Source organism: Coregonus clupeaformis, unplaced genomic scaffold (assembly GCF_020615455.1).
Source record: "Coregonus clupeaformis isolate EN_2021a unplaced genomic scaffold, ASM2061545v1 scaf0793, whole genome shotgun sequence".
NCBI lineage: Eukaryota > Metazoa > Chordata > Actinopteri > Salmoniformes > Salmonidae > Coregonus > Coregonus clupeaformis.
The window spans coordinates 218,126-242,092 of record NW_025534248.1 but is presented as its reverse complement, the minus strand read 5'-3'; the positions used below and the strand labels follow the sequence as shown (position 1 = coordinate 242,092).

The 23,967-nt window shown below is 44.3% G+C and overlaps 2 protein-coding genes and 1 long non-coding RNA gene across 3 annotated transcripts; all 3 read left to right on the top strand.

Annotated features, from left to right (window-relative positions):
* Window positions 1-6,257: 6,257 nt before the first annotated feature.
* LOC123485674 lies at window positions 6,258-7,763 on the top strand. The gene is made up of 3 exons (XR_006659100.1): window positions 6,258-6,294; window positions 7,173-7,217; window positions 7,378-7,763. It is a non-coding gene; the product is annotated as an uncharacterized LOC123485674 (long non-coding RNA).
* A 48-nt stretch (window positions 7,764-7,811) lies between these two features.
* Window positions 7,812-11,441, top strand: LOC123485673 (low affinity immunoglobulin gamma Fc region receptor III-like). The gene is made up of 7 exons (XM_045216769.1): window positions 7,812-7,821; window positions 7,890-8,153; window positions 8,380-8,664; window positions 10,738-10,854; window positions 10,963-10,987; window positions 11,183-11,233; window positions 11,366-11,441. Exons 1-6 carry the CDS (start codon window positions 7,812-7,814, stop codon window positions 11,190-11,192), a joined length of 711 nt encoding a protein of 236 aa, XP_045072704.1. The 3' UTR covers window positions 11,193-11,233; window positions 11,366-11,441.
* Window positions 11,442-20,743: 9,302 nt separating this feature from the next.
* On the top strand, window positions 20,744-23,607 carry LOC123485672 (SLAM family member 8-like). Its single transcript, XM_045216768.1, has 4 exons — window positions 20,744-20,808; window positions 22,635-22,939; window positions 23,190-23,459; window positions 23,594-23,607. The coding sequence occupies exons 1-4, from the start codon at window positions 20,744-20,746 to the stop codon at window positions 23,605-23,607; spliced, it is 654 nt and encodes a 217-aa protein (XP_045072703.1).
* Window positions 23,608-23,967: the final 360 nt, after the last annotated feature.

Sequence of the window (23,967 nt, the reverse complement as noted above, 5' to 3'; positions counted from 1 at the left end):
TACAGAATCAGTCCTGCAAAGGTCCCTATATACAGTGGGGGAAAAAAGTATTTAGTCAGCCACCAATGTGCAAGTTCTCCCACTTAAAAAGATGAGAGAGAGCCTGTAATTTTCATCATAGGTACACGTCAACTATGACAGACAAATTGAGAAAAAAATCCAGAAAATCACATTGTAGGATTTTTAATGAATTTATTTGCAAATTATGGTGGAAAATAAGTATTTGGTCACCTACAAACAAGCAAGATTTCTGGCTCTCACAGACCTGTAACTTCTTCTTTAAGAGGCTCCTCTGTCCTCCACTCGTTACCTGTATTAATGGCACCTGTTTGAACTTGTTATCAGTATAAAAGACACCTGTCCACAACCTGAAACAGTCACACTCCAAACTCCACTATGGCCAAGACCAAAGAACTGTCAAAGGACACCAGAAACAAAATTGTAGACCTGCACCAGGCTGGGAAGACTGAATCTGCAATAGGTAAGCTGCTTGGTTTGAAGAAATCAACTGTGGGAGCAATTATTAGGAAATGGAAGACATACAAGACCACTGATAACCTCCCTTGATCTGGGGTTCTACGCAAGATCTCACCCCGTGGGGTCAAAATGATCACAAGAACGGTGAGCAAAATTCCCAGAACCACACGGGGGGACCTAGTGAATGACCTGCAGAGAGCTGGGACCAAAGTAACAAAGCCTACCATCAGTAACACACTATGCCGCCAGGGACTCAAATCCTGCAGTGCCAGACGTGTCCCCCTGATTAAGCCAGTACATGTCCAGGCCCATCTGAAGTTTGCTAGAGTGCATTTGGATGATCCAGAAGAGGATTGGGAGAATGTCATATGGTCAGATGAAACGAAAATATAACTTTTTGGTAAAAACTCAACTCGTCGTGTTTGGAGGACAAAGAATGCTGAGTTGCATCCAAAGAACACCATACCTACTGTGAAGCATGGGGGTGGAAACATCATGCTTTGGGGCTGTTTTTTCTGCAAAGGGACCAGGACGACTGATCCGTGTAAAGGAAAGAATGAATGGGGCCATGTATCGTGAGATTTTGAGTGAAAACCTCCTTCCATCAGCAAGGGCATTGAAGATGAAACGTGGCTGGGTCTTTCAGCATGACAATGATCCCAAACACAACAAAGGAGTGGCTTCGTAAGAAGCATTTCAAGGTCCTGGAGTTGCCTAGCCAGTCTCCAGATCTCAACCCCATAGAAAATCAACTCTGGAGGGAGTTGAAAGTCTGTGTTGCCCAGCGACAGCCCCAAAACATCACTGCTCTAAAGGAGATCTGCATGGAGGAATGGGCCAAAATACCAGCAACAGTGTGTGAAAACCTTGTGAAGACTTACAGAAAACGTTTGACCTGTGTCATTGCCAACAAAGGGTATATAACAAAGTATTGAGAAACTTTCGTTATTGACCAAATACTTATTTTCCACCATAATTTGAAAATAAATTCATAAAAAATCCTACAATATGATTTTCTGGAAAAAAAAATCTCATTTTGTCTGTCATTGTTGATGTGTACCTATGATGAAAATTACAGCCCTCTCTCATCTTTTTAAGTGGGAGAACTTTCACAATTGGTGGCTGACTAAATACTTTTTTCCCCACTGTACCTGTGAAGGTCTTCAGAAAAACAATGGTTTAAAACACTCAGAGTCATCTAATGCTATACAATTGACTGTGTTAGGTAAGTCTGTTTTTATGGGATTGCAAGAGAAAGAGACAAAATAGTGAGGAGAAGACAAAAGGGATGAGGTCAAATAGCAGACAGTGAGATCAATGATGGAACTAAATTATTGTTTGATTTTGGGATAAGGTACAATATCATGATAACAAATGGGGTAAATCTTTTATACTAAAATAATTTAATTAAAGAACAAACATTTTAATTGTGTCATCTCCTTTATAACAAATAAACCCCAAGCTGTCGTGAGTGTCTCTCCTCGGTGGCTGAACCCTGGAGACTCAGTTACTCTGAGCTGTGGGGTTAAAGAGTCATCTACAGGCTGGAGGTTCTTCTGGTACTGAACTGTTGCCTACAGAGCTGGGTTACCCTCCCTATCGGACAGGTCCTACTCTGTAGAGCCTCTATCTGGCAATGGGACTACTGAAGACTCCTACACTGATCCCTGCTGGTCCTAATCACACAGGAGGATATGTGTGTAGAGCTGGGAGAGGAGACCCAGTCTATGACACACTCTACAGTGAACCTCAGTTTCTCTGGTCAGGAGGTAACTAACTGCATTGAAACTGCATTTAACCACATTTAAGTCATCCTCATGTGTATATATAACTATACGTTTGAGTCTTTCTCTTTGTTTCAGACCTGCATCCTTCAGTGTCTCTCAGAATAAGACCCAACAGAACTCAACTCTTTATATCAAAGTCTCTCTCACTGAACTGTGAGGAGAAGGGAAACTCTACTGGATGGAGACTGAAGAGATACAGAGAGAGAGGAGTGGAGTCAGGGTGTGGCTCTAACTGGGGATCAATGGCAGGGTCCACATGTACCATCAGGTCCACACTTGAAAAGGACAGTGGAGTGTACTGGTGTGAGTCTGCATCAGGAGAGTACAGTAATGCTGTCAACATCACAGTGAATGGTACGTTGTCACGTTCGTTTAATGACGGGACAGACCAAGGCGCAGCGTGATATACGTACATGTTTATTAAACCAATAAACACTCGACAAAACAATAAACAAAACGAAACTTGAAGTCCAAGGTAGCACACACAACATACCTTACAAGGAACAAGATCCCACAACCCACTAGTGCCAATAGGCTGCCTAAGTATGATCCCCAATCAGAGACAACGAGCTACAGCTGCCTCTGATTGGGAACCACACCGGCCAACATAGATCTACACATAATAGATCAAAACATAGAAAACAGCACAAAGAATATACACACCCTGACTCAACATATAAGAGTCCCCTGAGTCAGGGCGTGACAGTACCCCCCAAAGGTGCGGACTCCGACCGCACCAACCTGACATGACAGGGAAGGGTCCGGGTGGGCATTCCGCCTCGGGCGTGACGACCACAATCTCTCCTCCCCCCCATTACGCCCCTGGTCCGGTCTGGACCTCAGCGCGCTGCTTCCCCTCTCCTTCCTCCCACGATACACCAGACCCTGTCTGGACCCTGGTGTGAGAGACCCCGAACCTGGAGAGGGGCTGACTTCAGGCTCCGGACTGGAGCTGCTGACCGGAGCTGGACTGGGCACCGGTGGAGCGGACTGCTCTGGCTCCGGAGTGGAGCCACTGACCGGAGCTGAATCAGGCACCGGTGGAGCGGACTGCTCTGGCTCCGGAGTGGAGCCGCTGACCGGAGCAGAATCAGGCACCGGTGGAGCGGACTGCTCTGGTTCCGGAGTGGAACAGCTGACCGGAACTGGATCAGGCACCGGTGGAGCTGACTGCTCTGGCTCCGGAGTGGAGCAGCTGACTGGTGCCGGACCAGGCACCGGTGGAACGGGCATGGGCCGTGCCGGACTGGACAAACGCACCACTGGTCTGGTGCGAGGCGCAGGCACGGGCCGGACCGGACTAGGAACACGCAACACTGGCTTGGTGCAAGGGGCAGAAATGGGCCGGCCGACTGGCGACGCGCACCACTGGCTTGGTGCGAGGAGCAGGAAAAGGCCGGGCCGGACTGGCGATGCGCACCACTGGCTTGGTGCAAGGAGCAGGAACAGGCCGGGCCGGGCTGGCGACGCGCACCACTGGCTTGGTGCGAGGAGCAGGAACAGGCCGAGCCGGACTGGAGATGCGCACCACTAGTTTGGTGTGAGGAGCAAGAACAGGCCGGGCCGGACTGGCGACGCGCACCACTGGCTTTGTGTGAGGAGCAGGAACAGGCCGGGCCGGACTGGCGACGCGCACCACTGACTTGGTGCGAGGAGCAGGAACGGGCCGGACCGGACTGTGAAGGCGGACTGGAGGTCTGGAGCTGAGAGCTGGCACAACCCGTCCTGGCTGGCTGCCCACATTCGCACTACACGTGCGGGCGCTGGCACAGGACGCACTGGGCTGTGCTCGCACACTGGTGATACCGTTCGTAGAACTGGCGCAGGATATGCGGGACCAAGGAGGCGTACTGGAGACCAGGAGCGTTGAGCCGGCACACCCCGTCCTGGCTGGATGCCCATCGTTGCAGGGCACGTGCGTGGTGCAAGCACAGGACGTACAGGACTGTGCCGGCGCACTGGCGACACAGTACGTAGCTCTGCATAACACGGAGCTTGCCCAGTCATACGCTTCCTCGCGTGAGTATGGGGAGTTGGCTCTGCTCTAACCCTAGGCTCCGCCAACCACCCCGTGTGCCCCCCACAAAAATTTTATTGGGGCTGCTTCTCGGGCTTCCTCCTCGACCGGCCTCCTCCGTGTTGCCATTGCTCCTCTCCTGCCTGGGCATCTACCTTAGCCCATGGTCCTTTCCCCGCGAATATCTCCTCCCATGACCACAAATTGGCCACCTGTGACATGGCCATCCGCTCCGCCTGAACACGCTGCTTGGTCCTCGTTTGGTGGGATCTTCTGTCACGTTCGTTTAATGATGGACAGACCAAGGCGCAGCGTGATATACGTACATGTTTATTAAACCAATAAACACTCGACAAAACAATAAACGAAACGAAACGTGAAGTCCAAGGTAGCAGACACAACATACCTTACAAGGAACAAGATCCCACAACCCACTAGTGCCAATAGGCTGCCTAAGTATGATCCCCAATCAGAGACAACGAGCTACAGCTGCCTCTGATTGGGAACCACACCGGCCAACATAGATCTACACATAATAGATCAAAACATAGAAAACACTACAAAGAATATACACACCCTGACTCAACATATAAGAGTCCCCTGAGTCAGGGTGTGACATACGTCTATTGTACAATATTCACTAACCTTTTTTACATTTCAATGTATGATAATGATGTTCAATTCTGAAACTGAATGAATGTATCTCATATAAAATGCAAGCTCATAAGACGTTAATATATTGTGAGTGATTACTCCTGATTTACAGTTTTATTTATATATTATGTTACACATCTGGTGCTGTGATCCTGGAGAGCCCTGCCTATCCCATGACTGAGGGAGACTCTGTGACTCTGCTCTGTACAAATAGATATCAGGAAACAAACCCAAACCCCAAGGTTGATTTCTACAAAGATGGAGAACTCATCAGGAATGAGACCACAGGAGGGATGACCATCCCTGCAGTATCCAAGTCAGATGAAGGCTTCTATAAGTGTAAATCTAATGAAGGAGAATCACCAGAGAGCTGGGTGACAGTGAGAGGTGAGAAGAGCAGTGTGTGTGTGTGTGTGTGTGTGTGTGTGTGTGTGTGTGTGTGTGTGTGTGTGTGTGTGTGTGTGTTGATGGTAAAACATATGTTTTGATTGTCCCTCCAGGTTCTATTGTCTCCATCTCTCTGCTGTCCAGGCTGCTGTGTGGTCTACTGGTGGTGTCTCCCTTTCTACTGGTGTCTATCATGCTGATGGTGAAATGCTGCAGGGCTCAAGGTGACCACTTTATTTCAGTGTGTATCTACAAGAAGCTTATCCAGCTTGATATTCTCCTTCTTTATGTCATGCTCTTGTATTACTGTTATCAAGTAATGTTGACTCAAATTGTTCATTTCAAATGTAAATAGACAAAGTGCCCAGTGGCAGCTATTTCTGTTAAATGTCTTCTATGGAAATGTTCTTCCCCCAGAAAAGGCAAACTAACATTTTCATTACTTCTGAAGGATTACATTTTAGTGCTGTGCAGTTGAACGAGCAGTTGAATCAGTTTAACTCTAATGCTACTCTCCGTCCGTTATATTCCTATAGGCATGTGTTCAACAACCAAATCTCCTCAAGACGAGTTACGATCTGATGATGTCATCTATCTATCTATCTATCTATCTATCTATCTATCTATCTATCTATCTATCTATCTATCTATCTATCTATCTATCTATCTATCTATCTATCTATCTATCTATCTATCTATCTATCTATCTATCTATCTATCTATCTATCTATCTATCTATCTATCTAATATAATATGAATAGACTATAAACCGCTACTCTTTTTTCTCAGACTTTTTACATTCCTCTTGAATCTTTCTCTCTCAGTTTTTCTGTGTGACTGTGAAGAGGTGTGATCCAAGCAGACTGTCATCATATAGGAAGTAGAGGGGTTTGTCAGAAGGACTATAGTTCTAGAGACAGTCACTTGTCTTTGGGGACAGAATGGAGAGCACCTTGCTCTGTTTGCTACTAGGTAAGTACTGAGTTAGTGTGTGTGTGTATGAACACTAATTACCTGATTTACTAAGCCCTTAAGGTAGGAAGGAATAAGACATTAATGGAAATGAAGACAGTTTCAAGCTTTATTTTTGTTTTTTGTATCCCTTATTGAGAAAACATTAGTAAACGGCACTAAAAGGAAATTGCAGAAAAATATGGTGTAAAATATGGAGTAAGACTGTGACCATACTACATTGATATTGCATCACGGTGAGAACCTGAGCTTATAGAGATGATGCCATGCAGACATGGTTAGTGTGGTGGTGTGCATTTAGCCAGGTCATACCTCAGGAACTAAAGAGTGGTGTTAACTCAGTTGATGCAAAATGTGCTGTCAATGACAATGAATAAAAAATGCAATATTTGTTGGATGTGTTGTAGTATCAAGTTGTGATTATTGTAAATGGTTGAGGGTTCCTTCGCTACAGTTATATTAAACTGTGTTAAGAGATGAATGAGTGGTGTTTTGGTGTTTTTGGTCTCTGTACTCTCACTGTGTGCAGAACATGGGAAGTCAGTTGCCATTTATAGCTGCAGTCTGTGATTCAAACTACCTTAAAATGGCCACCCTGCCACTTGTTGTGGTATACGGCTGAGGGAAGGGGCTAAGGAAATTAATTAATCTACATTGTTCACAATAATTGTCATAAAATAAACATATATTTTGGGTTTTGATGGAATAAGACTTGAATTGCTGTGATTCATTTAGTAGTGTAGAAATCTATGTAGAAAACGCAGATTGCATCTTTAAAATAATGCACAGGATGGATTTGGTAAACAGTAACATGAATATGGAATGTTGTTATTTATTTCAAAACTAATATTGGAGCAATGTGACTTTCTTTGTTGTAGTGCTGAATACACAAATCTACTCTGGACACTCTGAAGATGATGATGGTAGATATTTGTACACTTGATCAAGCCTTCATCTCTTAATGCTTCATTATATTTCTTTGTGATGTTTAAAGCTGCTTTTGGATAGACATATGTTGTGTTTTGAGTGTCTCAAAATAACATTTGTAAAGCAATTTTATCATGCTGGTTTTATTTTGAGCAGGACAGGCAAAGGCTGATCTGACCATACACCCCAAATCCTCACAGATATTCAGTGGAGAGTCTGTTACTCTCAGATGTAACATACAGAGAGGAGAAGTCACTGACTGGAAATACATATGGCGCAAGGATGTTGTAGACTTCCTCAGTAAGAAGCATGAATATGAGATCAGTGAGGTTAAGATGTCAGACAGTGGTGACTACTGGTGTCACGGTACACATATTTATCAGAAGAAGCATTCTAAGTGGAGTGATGCAGTCAGACTGACGGTGACAGGTAAGTCATCTTATCTCTCATTCACATCAGTGCCTCCATGCCCATAACCACTTGACATTTGGCCCCATTTTAAGGATGCTATTTTGTCATTAAAAAAATGTCAGCCTACCATTGCTGTTCAGAATCCTCCATTAATTCTTCCTCATTTCATTTGATAATTGATGAAGTATGGTGTAAGATCATACTTTTAACTGATTGGTGCACTAATTGCATTTGTCTTCATTTAACTGTTTCCTCAGCTCTGCCTACAGCCTCAGTGAAGATAGTCACTAGCCAGAAACCACTGTACTCCGGAGACACAGTCAAGCTGCAGTGTGACATATCAGACTACACAGACTGGACGTACCACTGGTTAATAAATAAAGAACGGCTTTCCAGTCACACCAGTAAAACCACCACCATCTTTCTCTCTGACCAGGCTGATCAGTACCAGTGTGAGGGGACAAGGACAAAACGGCCCCAGAAGTCATATCTCAGCTCATCTCTCCACATCAGCGTCACTGGTGAGCTCACTATTTATCTTCAATCACTATCTGGACATTCAGAAATCTGAGCCAATGAGGGTTCATCTAATTACATATATACAGTATACACTGTAAATTGAAACTGAATAGAGTGAACATACCCCTAAAATCAGCTTTTATCAAAACTTAACTGCAACAGCTAAATAATTAAAAATGGCCAAGCATGTATCCAGATGTTTTGATATTCTGCTATCTGTTTTCTTAGCCCTGCCTGAAACTACACTGACCGTAAATCCAAACCCTGCATACACTGGAGAGACAGTAACTCTGACATGTTCAGTGGGGTCTGACAGTGACTGGAGCTATACATGGTACAAAGACAACACTAAGAAAGTAGTGACCTTGTCTGGCAGACACACTACAACAGGAGCCACCTTCACCATCAGTAGAGCTGCTGAGTCTGACCAGGGTCTCTACTGGTGTCAGGGAGAGATCCAATCCAGATCCATATCATCAATCATCAGTGATCCTGTCACTATCACTGTGAAAAGTGAGTTTGTGTTTTTTATCATACAAATGGACACTATTTATATTGAGTAAATCATGTAGACATGATCCATGTACAGTTGAAGTCGAAACTTTACGTACACCTTCGCCAAATACATTTAAACTCAGTTTTTCACAATTCCTGACATTTAATCCTAGTAAAAATTCCCTGTCTTAGATCAGTTTAGATCACCACTTTATTTTAAGAATGTGAAATGTCAGAATAATAGTAGAGAAAATGATTTATTTCAGCTTTTATTATTTTTGTAATGAATACTCAGACAGAGTGGTAAGATCCAATCGCAGAATAGCGATGCTTTATTAGAGTACAGACAAGGGAATAGCTTAATCGTGGTCGGGCGGGCTGTGGTCAAAACTGGGCCAGGCAGAAACAGGCAGAAGTACCAAGGGAGCGGGCTTAGTCGTAGTCGAGGTCACAGACACAGGATCAGAGGACGGTAATCACTGGGGTAGATCACTGGGTAGACAAGCAGAGGATTAAGCAATTCGGGGAGTCAAACAACAAGGCACAGGTCGGATACACGGGTAATCAAAAACAACAAACTCTCTCTCTCTCTCGGAACAAAACGCTTAGCAAGTCACAATGGAACAATACCTCACTTCGACTGAACTTCTGAGCACACCTTATATCCTACACTAATTGCTGACAGGTGTGCTCAGAACTCAGGTGAACCAGATCGAGTCTGATGACTCCCCCTCTCTGTAGATCGGGGAAGTGTCAGACTCTGCCTAGACCCAGCCAACCCCCGATCCCTTACAATTTTCATCACATTCCTAGTGGGTCAGAAGTTTACATACACTCAATTAGTATTTGGTAGCATTGCCTTTAAAATCTTTAACTTGGGTCAAATGTTTTGGGTAGCCTTCCACAAGCTTCCCACTATAAGTTGGGTGAATTTTGGCCCATTCCTCCTGACAGAGTTGGTGTAACGGAGTCCGGTTTGCAGGCCTCCTTGCCCGCACACGCTTTTTCAGTTCTGCCCACAAATGTTCTATAGGATTGAGGTCAGGGCTTTGTGATGGCCACTCCAATACATTTACATTTACATTTTAGTGATTTAGCAGACGCTCTTATCCAGAGCGACTTACAGTTAGTGAGTGCATACATTTTCATACTGGCCCCCCGTGGGAAACTTGACTTCGTTATCCTTAAGCCATTTTGCTACAACTTTGGAAGTATGCTTGGGGTCATTGTCCTTTTGGAAGACCCATTTGCGACCAAGCTTTAACTTCCTGACTGATGTCTTGAGATGTTGCTTCAATATATCCACATATTTTTCCTTCCTCATGATGCCATCTATTTTGTGAAGTGCACCAGTCCCTCCTGCAGCAAAGCACCCCCACAGCATGATGCTGCCACCCCCGTGCTTCAAGGTTGGGATGGTGTTCTTCGGCTTGCAAGAGCCCCGTTTTTCCTCCAAACATAACAATGGTCATTATGGCCAAACAGTTCTATTTTTGTTTCATCAGACCTGAGGACATTTCTCCAAAAGTATGATCTTTGTCCCTATGTGCAGTTGCAAACCGTAGTCTGGCTTTTTATGGCGGTTTTGGAGCAGTGGCTTCTTCCTTGCTGAGCGGCCTTTCAGGTTATGTCGAAATAGGACTTGTTTTACTGTGGATATAGAAACTTTGTACCTGTTTCTTCCAGCATCTTCACAAGGTCCTTTGCTGTTATTCTGGGATTGATTTGCACTTCCTGAGCGGTATGACGTAAATCCAAACCCAGTGTACACTGGAGAGACAGTAACTCTGACGTGTTCAGTGGGGTCTGACAATGCCTGGAGCTATACATGGTACAAAGACAACACTAAGAAAGTAGTGACCTTGACTGGCAGACACACTACAACAGGAGCCACCTTCACCATCAGTAGAGCTGCTGAGTCTGACCATTCATTCTGTAGGTATGGAGTTGCAAGCTCAAGCTGGTCATCTGATCTCAAGTTAGATGTCAAATATATAATGTATCTACAGAATTGTTTCACTTTGTCCACTACTTTATTTATTTTCTATAACTACCTCAGAGTCTGATGGTGATTTGCTGTTCTCTCTCCAGGCATAACTCCTGGACCCTCTACATCAGTCCTAGTAGTAGTGGTTGTGGGCCTGGTTGTTGCTGGTGTTCTACTGGCCATTATGCTGGTACTGCTGTGTCGATATAAAAACGCCAAAGGTGAGACTTATATCAATTCTCATTTAACTTGTTTAAGAGAAAAATGTCTAATTACAAAAGTTCAAAAGAGTAATGTCCTGATATAATAATATGCATTTTTCATTACAGGTTCCTGTTGTAACAGGATATTCTCGTGAGTACACCTGTCTTTCAACTACGTTCCTTTTCATACAGTAAAATATCATCTATCACTCTCCTCTCTCTGTAACTTCATCCACTGACTTTTCACCATCCACTTTGTGTGCAACATGTTACTGTGCTCTATGTCCCTAGGCAATCTGAGGGATAACTAACCAATTAATCTTTCTCTCTCTTCTTTGACCAACAGGTGGCGCTAACATCTATGATACAATCACTCCCTCAGACAATAATGACAATGGTACTGTTACTGTATGTTAAGTTTAGCATGAATACACTATAGAGTTGTTGTTGCAGTTGTTCTTCATATGTTTAATATGACTAGCATACTAAGACTAAGTAGATATATTAGTGTATTACCTGTATGTTTCAGATGCTGCTGCTGCTACTGCTGGAACAAGTGATGTGATGTACGCCCAGATACAACTCAAAAAGTTGGACAAGAAAAAGAAAAGTAATTCTTAACTGTCACATAAATTAATACAAAATGTAGCAGTGTTTTTTACTCATCAGATTTGATACAAACTTACAAATTCTCTCCTCCTCCTCCTCCTCCTCTTCCTCCTCTTCCTCCTCCTTAGAAAAGCCAGCTGATCCAAAAGAAAATCCAGTCTTTTCTGAGGTCAAGACAGGGAAGGCCACAGGTAAGACCCATTCTACCGGTCGGCAGTCAGTGAAATCTAAATGTACAATTTTGGAATTTCAATGAAGATGCAGAATATGCAATAAGCTAATTCCTTAATTTGTTGACTGGATATTTCCATTTTCAGCAGCAACTGGACATGTTGATGTGACCTATGCTGAGGTTGACCTTAAACAGAAGTCCAAAGCCAAGAAGAAGAAAGGTAAGACTAGAAATCTCTCCTTCCATATTCCCCCTATCATAACCTCACAACTCTTTGACCCCTTATTGACTAGCTGTATTATATTCTGTATATAACTGTTCTATTATTCTGATGTTTTATCCTCACCCCTTACAGATACAGAAACCCCACCTGAGGCAGATTCGGTCTATTCTCAAGTGAAGCCAGTCACAGCCCCAGGTAAGACTAATAGCCACATGCTAATGATACTAATATGATACTAATATGGAACTATTTCTCTGAAGTATAATGTATGTATTTAAAGTATGTATTTTTGTTTGATTCTTAAGAGTTTGTTTGACTGCATGTCCTCAACAACTTTGTGTGGGGATATGTTGCAGGACCTTGAGGGGGGCAGGGATGGACGTATGGAAGGATGGAGTGATGGAGGGATGGATGGGTGGAAGGATGGAGGGATGGAGGGATGGAGGGATGGAGGGATGGAAGGATGGAGTCATGGAGGGATGGAGGGATGGAGGGATGGAGGGATGGAGGGATGGAGGGATGGAGGGATGGATGGATGGAAGGATGGAGTGATGGAGGGATGGAGGAATGGAGGGATGGATGGAGGGATGGAAGGATGGAGTGATGGAGGGATGGAGGGATGGAAGGATGGAGTGATGGAGTGATGGAAGGATGGAGTGATGGAGGGATGGAGGGATGGAGAGATGGAGGGATGGAGGGATGGAGGGATGGATGGAGGGATGGAGGGACACACCATCAGAGGAGGAGCGGAAGGATATGCTGGAACATGGATTATGCACGCTCAACGCATGCAAGCAAACAGACACACACACACACACACAATAACACCTTGTACTTTAAGGATTTTTTTTCGTATTTTATTTACCAACAGATATATTTTACTTAAGCATGGTTTAATTGTGTATTACTGTTACAGCTTTATAAAAAATATAAGGTGTATTGAGAACGGATCTTATCTGCAGCTACAGGAATTATCTGCCTTGTGTTGTGTATTGAGTATTATTGTTTTGTTGTAAATGTGTTAAAATGTATTATCTTTAATGTATTATATCTGTCATTCAGATGATACAATAACATATTTGTATATGAATTTCCAAAATATTATAGGTATTATTCACATTTTCTTCTAATGACCTGTACTTTTACAATATCTTTGCATTGTGCTTTTTAATAAACAATTTTTTATCCACCTGATGGCATGAGTGCTTTCTTACAGTAAATGGATATTGTCATCATCTTCAACTTTTCCATATAACCTGCTTTGGTCAAACCTCCTTTCAGCCTAATATAGATCTTAGGCTCCTAAATGTGTGAGTTAAAGTAAAAATGCCGTCCCCCATCAGTGGAAGACCCGTTGAGATTTTCAGAATGACTTTTTGGGGAAGTGTGCCTTCTCAGTTTTATGATGTCATATTCAAACAGACCACCATAGTCCCTGTGCCCAAGAAAGCGAAGGTAACCTTCCTAAATGATTAGTCCTCTCCTGTACTCCTTGTTCACCCATGACTGCGTGGCCAAGCACGACTCAACACCATCATTAAGTTTGATGACGACACAACAGTGGTAGGCCTGATCACAGACAACGATGAGACAGCCTATAGGGAGGAGGTCAGAGACCTGGCAGTGTGGTGCCAGGACAACAACATCTCCCTCAATGTGAGCAAGACAAAGGAGCTCATCGTGGACTGTAGGAAAAGGAGGGCCGAACAGGCCCCCATTAGCATCGACGGGGCTGTAGTGGAGTGGGTAGAGAGTTTCAAGTTCATTGGTGTCAACATCACCAACAAACTATCATGGTCCAAACACATAAGGACAGTCGTGAAGAGGGCACGACGACACCTTTTCCCCCTCAGGAGACTGAAAAGATTTGGCAGGGGTCCACAGATCCTCAAAAGGTTCTACAGCTGCACCATCGAGAGCATCCTGACCGGTTGCATCACCACCTGGTATGGCAACTGCTTGGCATCTAACCGTGAGGCATTACAGAGGGTAGTGCGTACGGCCCAGTACATCACTGGGGCCAACCTTCCTGCCATCCAGGACCTATATTCTAGGCGGTGTCAGAGGAAGGCCCAAATAATTTTCAAATACTCCAGTCATCCAAGTCATTGACTGTTCTCTCTGCTACTGCACGGCAAGCCGTACCAGAATGCCAAGTCTAGGTCCAAAAGGTTCCTTAACAGCTTCTACCCCCAAACCATAAGACCGCTGAACAATTAATCAAATGGCCACCTGGACTGTTTACATTGACCCCCTTTATTTTTACACTGTTGCTACTCGCTGTTTATTATTTATGCATGTTCACTTTACCCCTACCTACATGTACAAATTATCTTGACTAACCTGTACCCCTGCACATTGTCTCGGTACCAGTACCCCCTGTATATAGCCTCGTTATTGTTATATAATTTTCTTGTGTTACTTTATTTTTTACTTTAGTTTATTTAGTAAATATTTTCTTAACTCAATTCTTTGAACTGCATTATTGGTTAAGGGCTTGTAAGTAAGCATTTCACAGTAAGGTCTACACCTGTTGTATTTGCGCATGTGAAAATGTATGCACTCACTAACTGTAAGTCGCTCTGGATAAGAGCGTCTTCTAAATGACTAAAATGTAAAATGTAATGTGACAAATACAATTTGATTTGATATGATTTGATATCCTGTCTGCAGGAGTTCTGAGGAGCTGGTCAGTACTGGTACTGTGTATCACTTCCTTTTAATATTGAAATGTGGACATGCAAGTCTATGATGGCAAAGGGGTCTTCCAAGTAAGCAAAGCTCAGACTCATGGGCCAGGGTCTGGTATTTACATGGAAACAATATTGAATATTTGTATTACTGTGTTGAATTCCAGGTAGTAACCTACATATGCATGATTACCAGTTCTCCCATATTGCCTCCTCATTCTAAAGATAGGTCATGCCGAATAATTACATTAGTGGTGTATGACTATTTTCAGTATCCCTGCATGGTCTGGAAGGTCACTGTTCCAGTTAGGGGGTTTCTGTATCTATGTGTTTATGTCTATGTGGTCAGACAGACAGCCAGCAGCCAGGTCATTGTCACTGCTCCTGAGAAACAGAAACTGGAAATGACATCACCACAAGATGTTACCTGAAACGTAGAAGTGGGGCCTTTGTCAGAAACATGGGACCCAATACCTTCTGAAAAAGTTGGCAGGTGTTTCATATCCCTCAGCCACACTGTCCTATGACCATGCAGAAGAAGTCATGCAAACACTTCTCCAGACATATGAAGCCTAGATGAAAATGCACACATTGCACTGTTACTGTTATGATATTTTCTCTCTCTCTCGCTCGCTCTCTCTAACTTTAATTAAGGTGGAGGAGGTTCTGCTCGCTGTCGGCGAACAGGTAGGAGCTGAATTTATACATTCCGCGTCCAGAATGAACAAAGCTGTGGTTGTGTTCATGAAAAGAGCAAATTTGGTGGGTAGGCTCATTTCAAGCTGAATATTTGTAAGGGATGTGTTGGTGCCAATTTCTCCTCTTTCTACCCCTTCGACCAGGGTGGTAGTTGCAAATGTGCCTCCGTTTATTATGGATGATCAAACCAGGAAGGAGTTGAGTCGTTTTGGTAAGTTTGCTAGTGGTTTTCGTGTACTGTCGGCAGGTTTTCAGGCAGATGCCGTCAAGCACATTGTTTCATTCCGGAGGCAAGTGTTCATGTTTCTGAACAACAATGAGCAACAGTTAAATGTGCACTTTAAAGTGAGGCATGGGGAGGGGCTCTACGCAGGTTTTGCCAGCACAGATAGTCTACGGTGTTTTGAGTGTGGGGATTTGGGGCATAAGAGCTTTGCGTGCCCACATAAAGGCCGTAGACAAGGTGAGGGTTCAAGCACCAGTGGGGGAAATCGAGGTCAACGTGCAGGGGGCCATGAGACACAGGCAGCAGAGGCTGGGCCTAGTCATGCGACAGATGGTAGTGTAGTTAAGGCTGGGCCTAGTCATGCTATAGATGGTGGTGTAGATGAGACTGGGTCTAGTCATGCTATAGATGGTGGTGTAGATGAGGCTGGGTCTAGTCGTGTGATGGAAGGTGGTGTAGCTGAGGCTGGGTCTAGTCATGTTATGGAGTGTGGTGTAGATGAGGCTGGGTCTAGTTGTGTTATGGATGGTGGTGTAGATGAGGCTGGGCCTAGTCAGGTTATGGATGGTGGTGTAGGTGAGGCTGGGTCTAGTCATGCTATAGATGGTGGTATAGATGAGACTGGGTCTAGTCATGTTATAGATGGTGGTGTAGATTAGGCTGGGTCTAGTCAGGCTATAGATGGTGGTGTAGATGAGGCTGGGTCTAGTCAGGTCATGTTAGTGGATGAGGAGAGTGTAGTGGGGAAGGGTAAGCGACTAGGAGGGGTGGAGGAGGGTGTCAAGCGGAAGAGGAAAAAGGGGGAGAAGAAAGGAGGTGGGAGGGCAGAGGCTGGTGTGATGAAAGGCACCAAGGAACCTTTGCCTGGTGCTGGGGGGGAGGCCCCGACTAGAGAGGAAGGGCAGGTGGTCAGGTTGCCTGGTGCTGGGGGGGAGGCCCTGACTAGAGAGGAAGGACAGGTGGTCAGGTTGGGAGATGGAGATGAGGAGGAAGGTGAGTCAGACTCCTCCTCAATGGGTCCAGAGCTGACAGCCAGTCAGTCAGAGGGGTCAAAGTACACGGTGACGGAACTGTCAAGGTTCCTGAAGGAGACTAAAGGGGAAAAAAGTTAATCTTGAGACTTTTTTTTGCGATCCGGGAAAGTTTGTAAGATCAGTGCAACATGCAATGAAAAATGAGGGGCATGGTGTCCTCTCACCCAGGAAACGGTTTAGGTTAAGGAAGTGGGTCACAACTGTGCGTAAAGGTCTACCTTCAGACACAGTTTAGATAAACGTTTTCTTTCTGGCACAGGAGCTTTTTGAGCTTTCTTTGCTGGCTTTTCTCCCACTTCTTATGGAGACTCTTTGGGTAGGCTCGCTTAATATTAATGGCGCCAGAGATGCGGGAAAGAGGAGTGTGTTGGGTGAATATGTAAAACAAAAGTGTTGTTTCTGCAGGAGACGCATAGCGATGTGGTGAATGAAGTTGATTGGGGGCTCTGGTGGAAAGGGGCAAGTGTGCTGAGCCATGGGACAAATGTTAGTGCAGGGGTGGCAGTCCTTTTTGTACCGGGTCTGTCTGTAAAAATGTGCTCCTCAAAAGAGGTGTGTACAGGTAGACTGCTTGTAGTAAAGGCAGAAATTAACAACAGGGGTTTTGTCTTTATAAATGTCTATGCGCCCAACACAGGGAGAGAGAGGGGGCTTCTATTTGGGTGTCTTAGAAAGGAACTCTCACAGGTAGCACCTGAGGAGACGCTGGTTGTCGGCGGGGACTGGAACTGTACGATGGATTTTACGAAAGACAGAAATGGGGAGGAGCATCATTCAGGCTCAGTGGGGGTGTTAAGGGGCATTATTAATCAATTTGACCTAGTTGATGTTTGGAGAACTAGACATCCCAACACAAGACAATATACCTGGGTGAAGGTCTTTGGGGCTAGGGTGAGTGCAGCCCGGCTTGATCGATTGTACATGTCCAGGAATCAGAGCAATAGGCTGTTGGGCGCTACCATTCTCCCGGTGGGTTTTTCTGATCATCACATAACCATGGCTCGGCTGTCTATTTCACCAGGGCCTCGGCAGGCATCCTATTGGAAGTTTAATGTAAAGCTCTTACAAGATGCCACTTTTTGCTCAGGTTTCCAGACTTTTTGGGAAAGGTGGGGGCAGCGAAGAGAGGAGTACGAGTCTCTGAGTCAATGGTGGGATGTGGGAAAAGTCCAAATTCGGCTTTTCTGCCAACAGTATACAGCTCTGTCATCCTCAGAGGCTAGGAGAGTATTGGGCGAACTCGAACGTAGTATTAGTGAGATGGAGGTAGAGCTGGTGGGGCAAGGCAATGTAGGCCTCCAGGCTAATCTAGCTGAACTACATAGGGACCTGGGCAGTTTTTTCCAGGTTAAAGCAATGGGAGCACTTTTAAGAGCTAGGTTCTCCATGCTCAAGGAGATGGATGCTCCCAGCTCCTTCTTCTTTGGTTTGGAAAGACAGAGCGGTGAAGCCAAGGGTGTGCATTGTCTACGGCTTTCGATGGACTCCCAGTGGAGTTTTATAAAAAATTCTGGGGTATAATTGGACTGGACTTCTTTTGCGTGTTGCGTGAATGCGTCGGGGTAGGAGAGTTGCCGATGAGCTGCCGGCGGGCGGCTCTGACTCTCCTGCCCAAAAAAGGGGACTTGTGTGAACTTAAGAACTGGAGACCTGTGGCATTGCTCTGTGCGGAATACAAGATATTTGCCAAGGTCCTCGCTAACAGACTAAAGTCCCATCTGGACTCTATAGTACACAAGGACCAGACATATTGCATACCAGGACGCTTAATCACGGACAACTTGTTCTTAATCAGGGACATGTTGGACTTGTCGAAGTTCTAATGTGAACTTTGGTCTGGTCTCTTTAGATCAAGAGAAGGCTTTTGATAGAGTGGACCATGAGTATCTGTTTAATGTGATGTCTGTGTTTGGGTTTGGGGAAATGTTTTTGGCCTATGTGAAGATGTTGTATGCTGGGGCATCATGTATGATTAAGGTGGGAGGGGGGCTCAGTAGGCCAGTCTGGGTGATGCGGGGCATTAGACAAGGATGCCCTCTATCAGGGCAGTTATATACACTAGCCATTGAGCCTTTTTTGGGCCTGCTACGCAGGAGACTGAAGGGAGTATGCTGGATCGGCACAGCAGTGTCAGCGTATGCATATGACGTTTCTGTGATGGTCAGGGATGGTCAGGATATGCAGGCACTAGAGAATAGTCTGAAGGTGTACGAGGGAGCTTCGTCAGCTAAGGTAAACTGGGGAAAGAGCAAAGCTCTGTTATGTGGGGCAGTCATCCTTTTGAGATCGGTTCAGTCAGCCACCCTGAAGAGGCGACTGATGGCAGCGGGATTACTAAGGCTGGGTGACCTGCGACTGCTGGGAGAGGATGGATGGAAAACCCCAGAAGTCCTAGCAAAACAAACAGGACTGACGTCTCTTAGGCTGCTGGAGAGATTCCTGGGGGAAGTCCAGGAGGCACTGTCTGAGCCGGTAAGGGGGGTGTTTGAGCAGCCAAAGGGGGAGGGGCCACCAATGTTTCCGCCACTGCAGGTGACAGCAGAGACTGGGGACTGGCAAGGGGGTCTGGAGGACTTGTTAGATTTTAACACTCCGAGCCTGGGGAGTTTTTAGGGGTGGGAGGTAAAGCCCTCTACAACCTCTGCATTAAGGTAAGGAACATTAGGAGTCAGTGGCAGGGGGCATGTGGGGCGGAGAGTATGGTGGGTTTTAGATGGAGGGGGCTCTACAAACTCCCAGTACCAAAGAGGTCAGGGGACCTCCAGTGGAGGGTTTTACATGGAGCCCTGGCCACTAACAGCTGGTTAGCACGGGTTGAACCGGGAGTAATAATAATAATAATATGCCATTTAGCAGACGCTTTTATCCAAAGTGACTTACAGTCATGCGTGCATAATTTTTTTTTGTGTGTGTATGGGTGGTCCCGGGGATTCAACCCACTACCTTAGCGTTACAAGCGCTGTGCTCTACCAGCTGAGCTACAGAGGACCAGGGAGTAAGACAGGGGTGTCCTTTCTGTGTCGTGAGTGAAACTGTGTTTTCTGTGTGCGCCAGGGCAATGCCTTTAATGTCTCTGTTGGAATGTCTGTGTGAGAGGTTGGGGCTGGAGTTTACTGTCGGGATGTTTATAATGGGGTACAGGTATTCAAATAAGGAAAAGGAAAAATGTGTGTTGTTGAATTTTCTGTTTGCTCAGTCAAAGTTAGCTATTTGGATAACAAGGAGGAACAGGGTCAAAGGTGGGGGGATAACAGACCCTTTACTCTTATTTAATGGGATGGTCTCTGCGCGCCTTAGGGTGGAATTTGAGTTTTATAAAATGATAAAGTGTGGAGATGTTTCAAGAAATATGGTGTGTTGTGGGGGCTGTCTGTATAGCTGAGGAAGATGGTCTGGATATACGGTTGTAGAGTTGGTGAGGTTTGGGTTATTGTGATGTGTGGTGTTGTTTTTGTAACATGGGGTAGAGGAAAAGGTGAGTATGCAGTACAGGGGATATTGGTAATTTGTTTATTATATTTTAGGGGGTGGGGTGAGGATGTACCATTAAAGAAAGACAAAAAGTCTCTCTCTCTCTCTCTCTCTCTCTCTCTCTCTCTCTCTCTCTCTCTCTCTCTCTCTCTCTCTCTCTCTCTCACTCTCTCTCTGTAGCTTAGTTGTTAAGAGCATTGTGCCAGTAACCGAAAGGTCGCTGGTTCTAATCCCCGAGCCGACTAGGTGAAAAATCTGTCGATGTGCTCTTGAGCAAGGCACTTAACCCTAATTGCTCTGGATAAGAGCGTCTGGTAAATGTAATGATATTTTCGTTCTCTCTCGCTCCTCCCCCGAACCCTCCCTCTATCTTCTCTGCAACATTGTGTGGTCTGCTCATAAAGTGAAAAAGCTACCGGTATCTGTGATACACCATGACTATTAACCACACAACCACCAGTAGCTAGGAAACACAGGCTCCAAAACCACCACCACCAGACTGAACAACACAGTGCCAGACCCCAAACACACCCACACCTCATCGTCTAACGCTCAAGCTGAGCGAAGTGGTATTTTCAGAGAGCAACTATAGAATGTGACTTCTTTTTCAACTAACATACAGGAATTGTTTTATAGAACAGCAGCCCTCATCAAAAGGAAGTCTCTGCTCTTTCTCTACTCTTTCTTCTCTGTGTGTTTTGGTTAGTCAACTGCTAGCTACCAGTGACAGTGATAGATGAGGACATACAGCCAGAGGAAACAGTCATACAACGCCTTAAAGAGATGTCTGGTGGTCCCTTCTCCTGCTTCTATAAACAGAGAATACTCCTTCTCCTACTCTCCAACCTAAAAAGGTTTCTCTTAAAACTCCCTAGTGTATTGATGGATTTGATATGGTTAGGTACACCATTCCATTCCACAAGTGTTTTAAGGAAAGAGCTTTTTCCAGCCATGCTCCTACAGTGCAGCAGTCTGATATTGGCAACATTAGCTCTGGTGTGATGGCTATGAGAGTCTACTGAAATTAAAATAACCAGACAGGTAACAGGGGGCAAGGTCATGTCTCACTTTAAAAACCATCAACAGTTTAATCTGCACCACCACCAGATCAACTGGAAGCCAGCTCAGTTCCCTGAAATGATTAGGACCAATGTGCGTCCCTATGGTTGAGCTTCAGTATAATTCTCTTTTGTTTGTTTTTGGCCATTTGAAGTTTGCCCTTCAGATTTTGTGATACGCCACTGAACCATAAGATAGAAGCATAGCCATAGTGGCACCGTATCAGAGATGTTTCCAGGGTCCTCATACTCTCTGTATACAGGAACTTGGCTACATTGCCAGGAACTTTGTCCTGGAGTGAACCTACCCAATGACCTTCAGAACCATAAGTTTGCATGTTATGTGTTGGTCCAGTTCACATCCCAGTGTATGTAACAGAGCATTTTTCCTTCAACGCTACACCATTAAACTTGACCGAGAAGTTGGAAGAGTTTCTCACTTTGTGTTAGGAACAAAAAAGGATACTTTCTGTCTTGCCTAAATGGATAACCACTTACTGACTTTAGTCAGTTGGCTGCTTAGGGTCTATTCAGCGGTCTCCTTAGTCTAATGTGACACCAAAGGGTAGAATCATCCTCACACAGGATCTATTGCATGTGCTTTCTTACATGATAACTCTAGGAAAACCGTTAGCTTTCTCTAAATTCATTGTTGGTCTTTGCATGGTGTGTGTTGACTGTAGAATGCCTAGTCATCAGTGATTGGTTGGATATCTCGAAACATTTGCTTTATTACTGTGTGATAACACCTACATAATACCTATATTCAGCAACATATCATGATGTATTGATTCTGCAGTTTTGAATGTGCCAATGGTGTGGTTGGTTCAGCAGCTGTTGCAGTGCTTCTAGAACGGAAAAGAAATTAAGACCCTGTGCTAGATGCATGTCACTCATTACATTTAAGGCAAAACGGGACTGTATGGAATGATTGTTTCTATTACATAATAAGATAAACTGCAGGACTAGGACAACTGCAGTTATGCCCTAAATACCACACTTCATTGAGCTGTAACTTTATTTTGTCTTAATTCATGACAGAGCTGTTTTTGTGTAAGGGTTTATAATACCTTATTTCAGACTGACATGTATTTATAATGTATTTATAATGTATTTATAATGTCGCCCATGCAGTATATGATGCATTGGTGGTGAGTAATTACACAGTAACCACAGTGTGATTTGTACTTGAGCTGAGGAGGAGTTATCAGATCCACCCCCACTTCTCATTTCCTGTCATCTCATCCTGTTCTGCTGAATGTGGGGGAGGAGCTGACTTTAATGAAGTAAAATAGGACCCACACACTCAGATACGTACAGATAGAAAGTGCAAATATGTAAAGTGCCATTTACAGTATAAATGACACCTGGAAAAGCACTATATAAATCAAATCCATTATTATCTATTAATTGATTGTGTAACACTTTGCATTGCAGTGTATTATTGTTTAATTATTCATGTAGGCACACTGTAACAAATATTACAACTTAACAATGAGTAATTACAATACTTCCTATACAATACTTACATTAATAAATATACAGTGAAAAGATCATTGTAATATAGAATGCAACCATTGATTGATGTCAGAATAACATATATATTTGTGTTTTTCAGGTGTGGGTGTTCCTCTGTTCATCAACAAGACAGTGGGGGACTCCGTGGAGCTGCTGGCAGGCTTAGAGAGGGGACATTTCATATCATTGCAGTGGAAGTATAGAGGAAAGGATATTGTAGAAGTCAACTCAGAAGGTGTATATTCACCTGGATCCCAGTTCGAGGGGAGACTAAAGATGAACAACAAAAACTTTAGTTTAACGGTCAGAGAACTGCCACTGCAAGACTCAGGGGATTTTCTAGTTACAGGCGAAGGGGACAAAGGTCAGATTGGCGGTAGGACCATCACTCTCAAGGTCAACGGTAGGCTGTTATCACCTTTTTGCATCCTATTTTGATATCATTCTAATTTATTTCCATGACCACGGCTGATGATCTTTAAACTATAATGAAGATTTGTTGGTTTTATACTGACCTTACTCACCATGCTTTGATACATTTCCATCACATTAACAAGTTGTATCCTCTGTCGTCTTTCTCCTGGTGGTATGGCTATGGTAGGGATCATTTAGAAGACTGATTATGTGTCTCTACCTCTCTCCTGGTTGGTCAAAGCCTATATCCAAGGTGGTGATCCAGACAGACATCAAGCTATTGGCCAACCACTCCTGTACGGTGCGGCTGGTGTCCAACGTGTCCTGCTACTCCAACCTTACATACACCTGGGAGAGAGACAACGAGATGTACGGGGACGCCCAGCAGATTCACTTCTCTCTCTCTCCTGCAGAGAGAGACATCAGTGTAACGTGCAACGCCTCCAACCTAGTCAGTTGGAAATCTGTCTTTGCGACAGTAAAGGGTGGTAATGACAAAACCGCCCCAGGTACCTATATATCATAGTAATCCCTTCCATACACTTTTCAGTGTGCTTATATGCTTATGTTGTCCATTCCATACACTTTTCAGTGTGCTTATACGCTTATGTTGTGTGAAGCTGTCTTTTCCCTCTGTGATCAGAGAGAGACAATTAGAGAATGGTTGTAGTCATATGCAAAAACCTGTGAAAACCTAGTTGTTGGGATGATAAGTACACATGAAAAGGTGTGCAGGTATTTACGTCCTTTTCAGAGAGAAGAATGACAATGTTCTTTCAGCATACATATTCTGTAGTTCACTTATTAATTTCTCTTTTACATTCAATCTATCACTGTGATCACTACTTTCTTGGGTTATTACTTTGAACAGTTGACAGACCTACCTTTTTTGTGCTGTAACTCAACAACATCTACATGCAGTTGACCTCCAAATAGCTACAACATAAACCAAATGATAAATATGCCATGAAGTCAAACCTTTGACACCTCTCCTAGTGACATTAAAGATTGGACTGA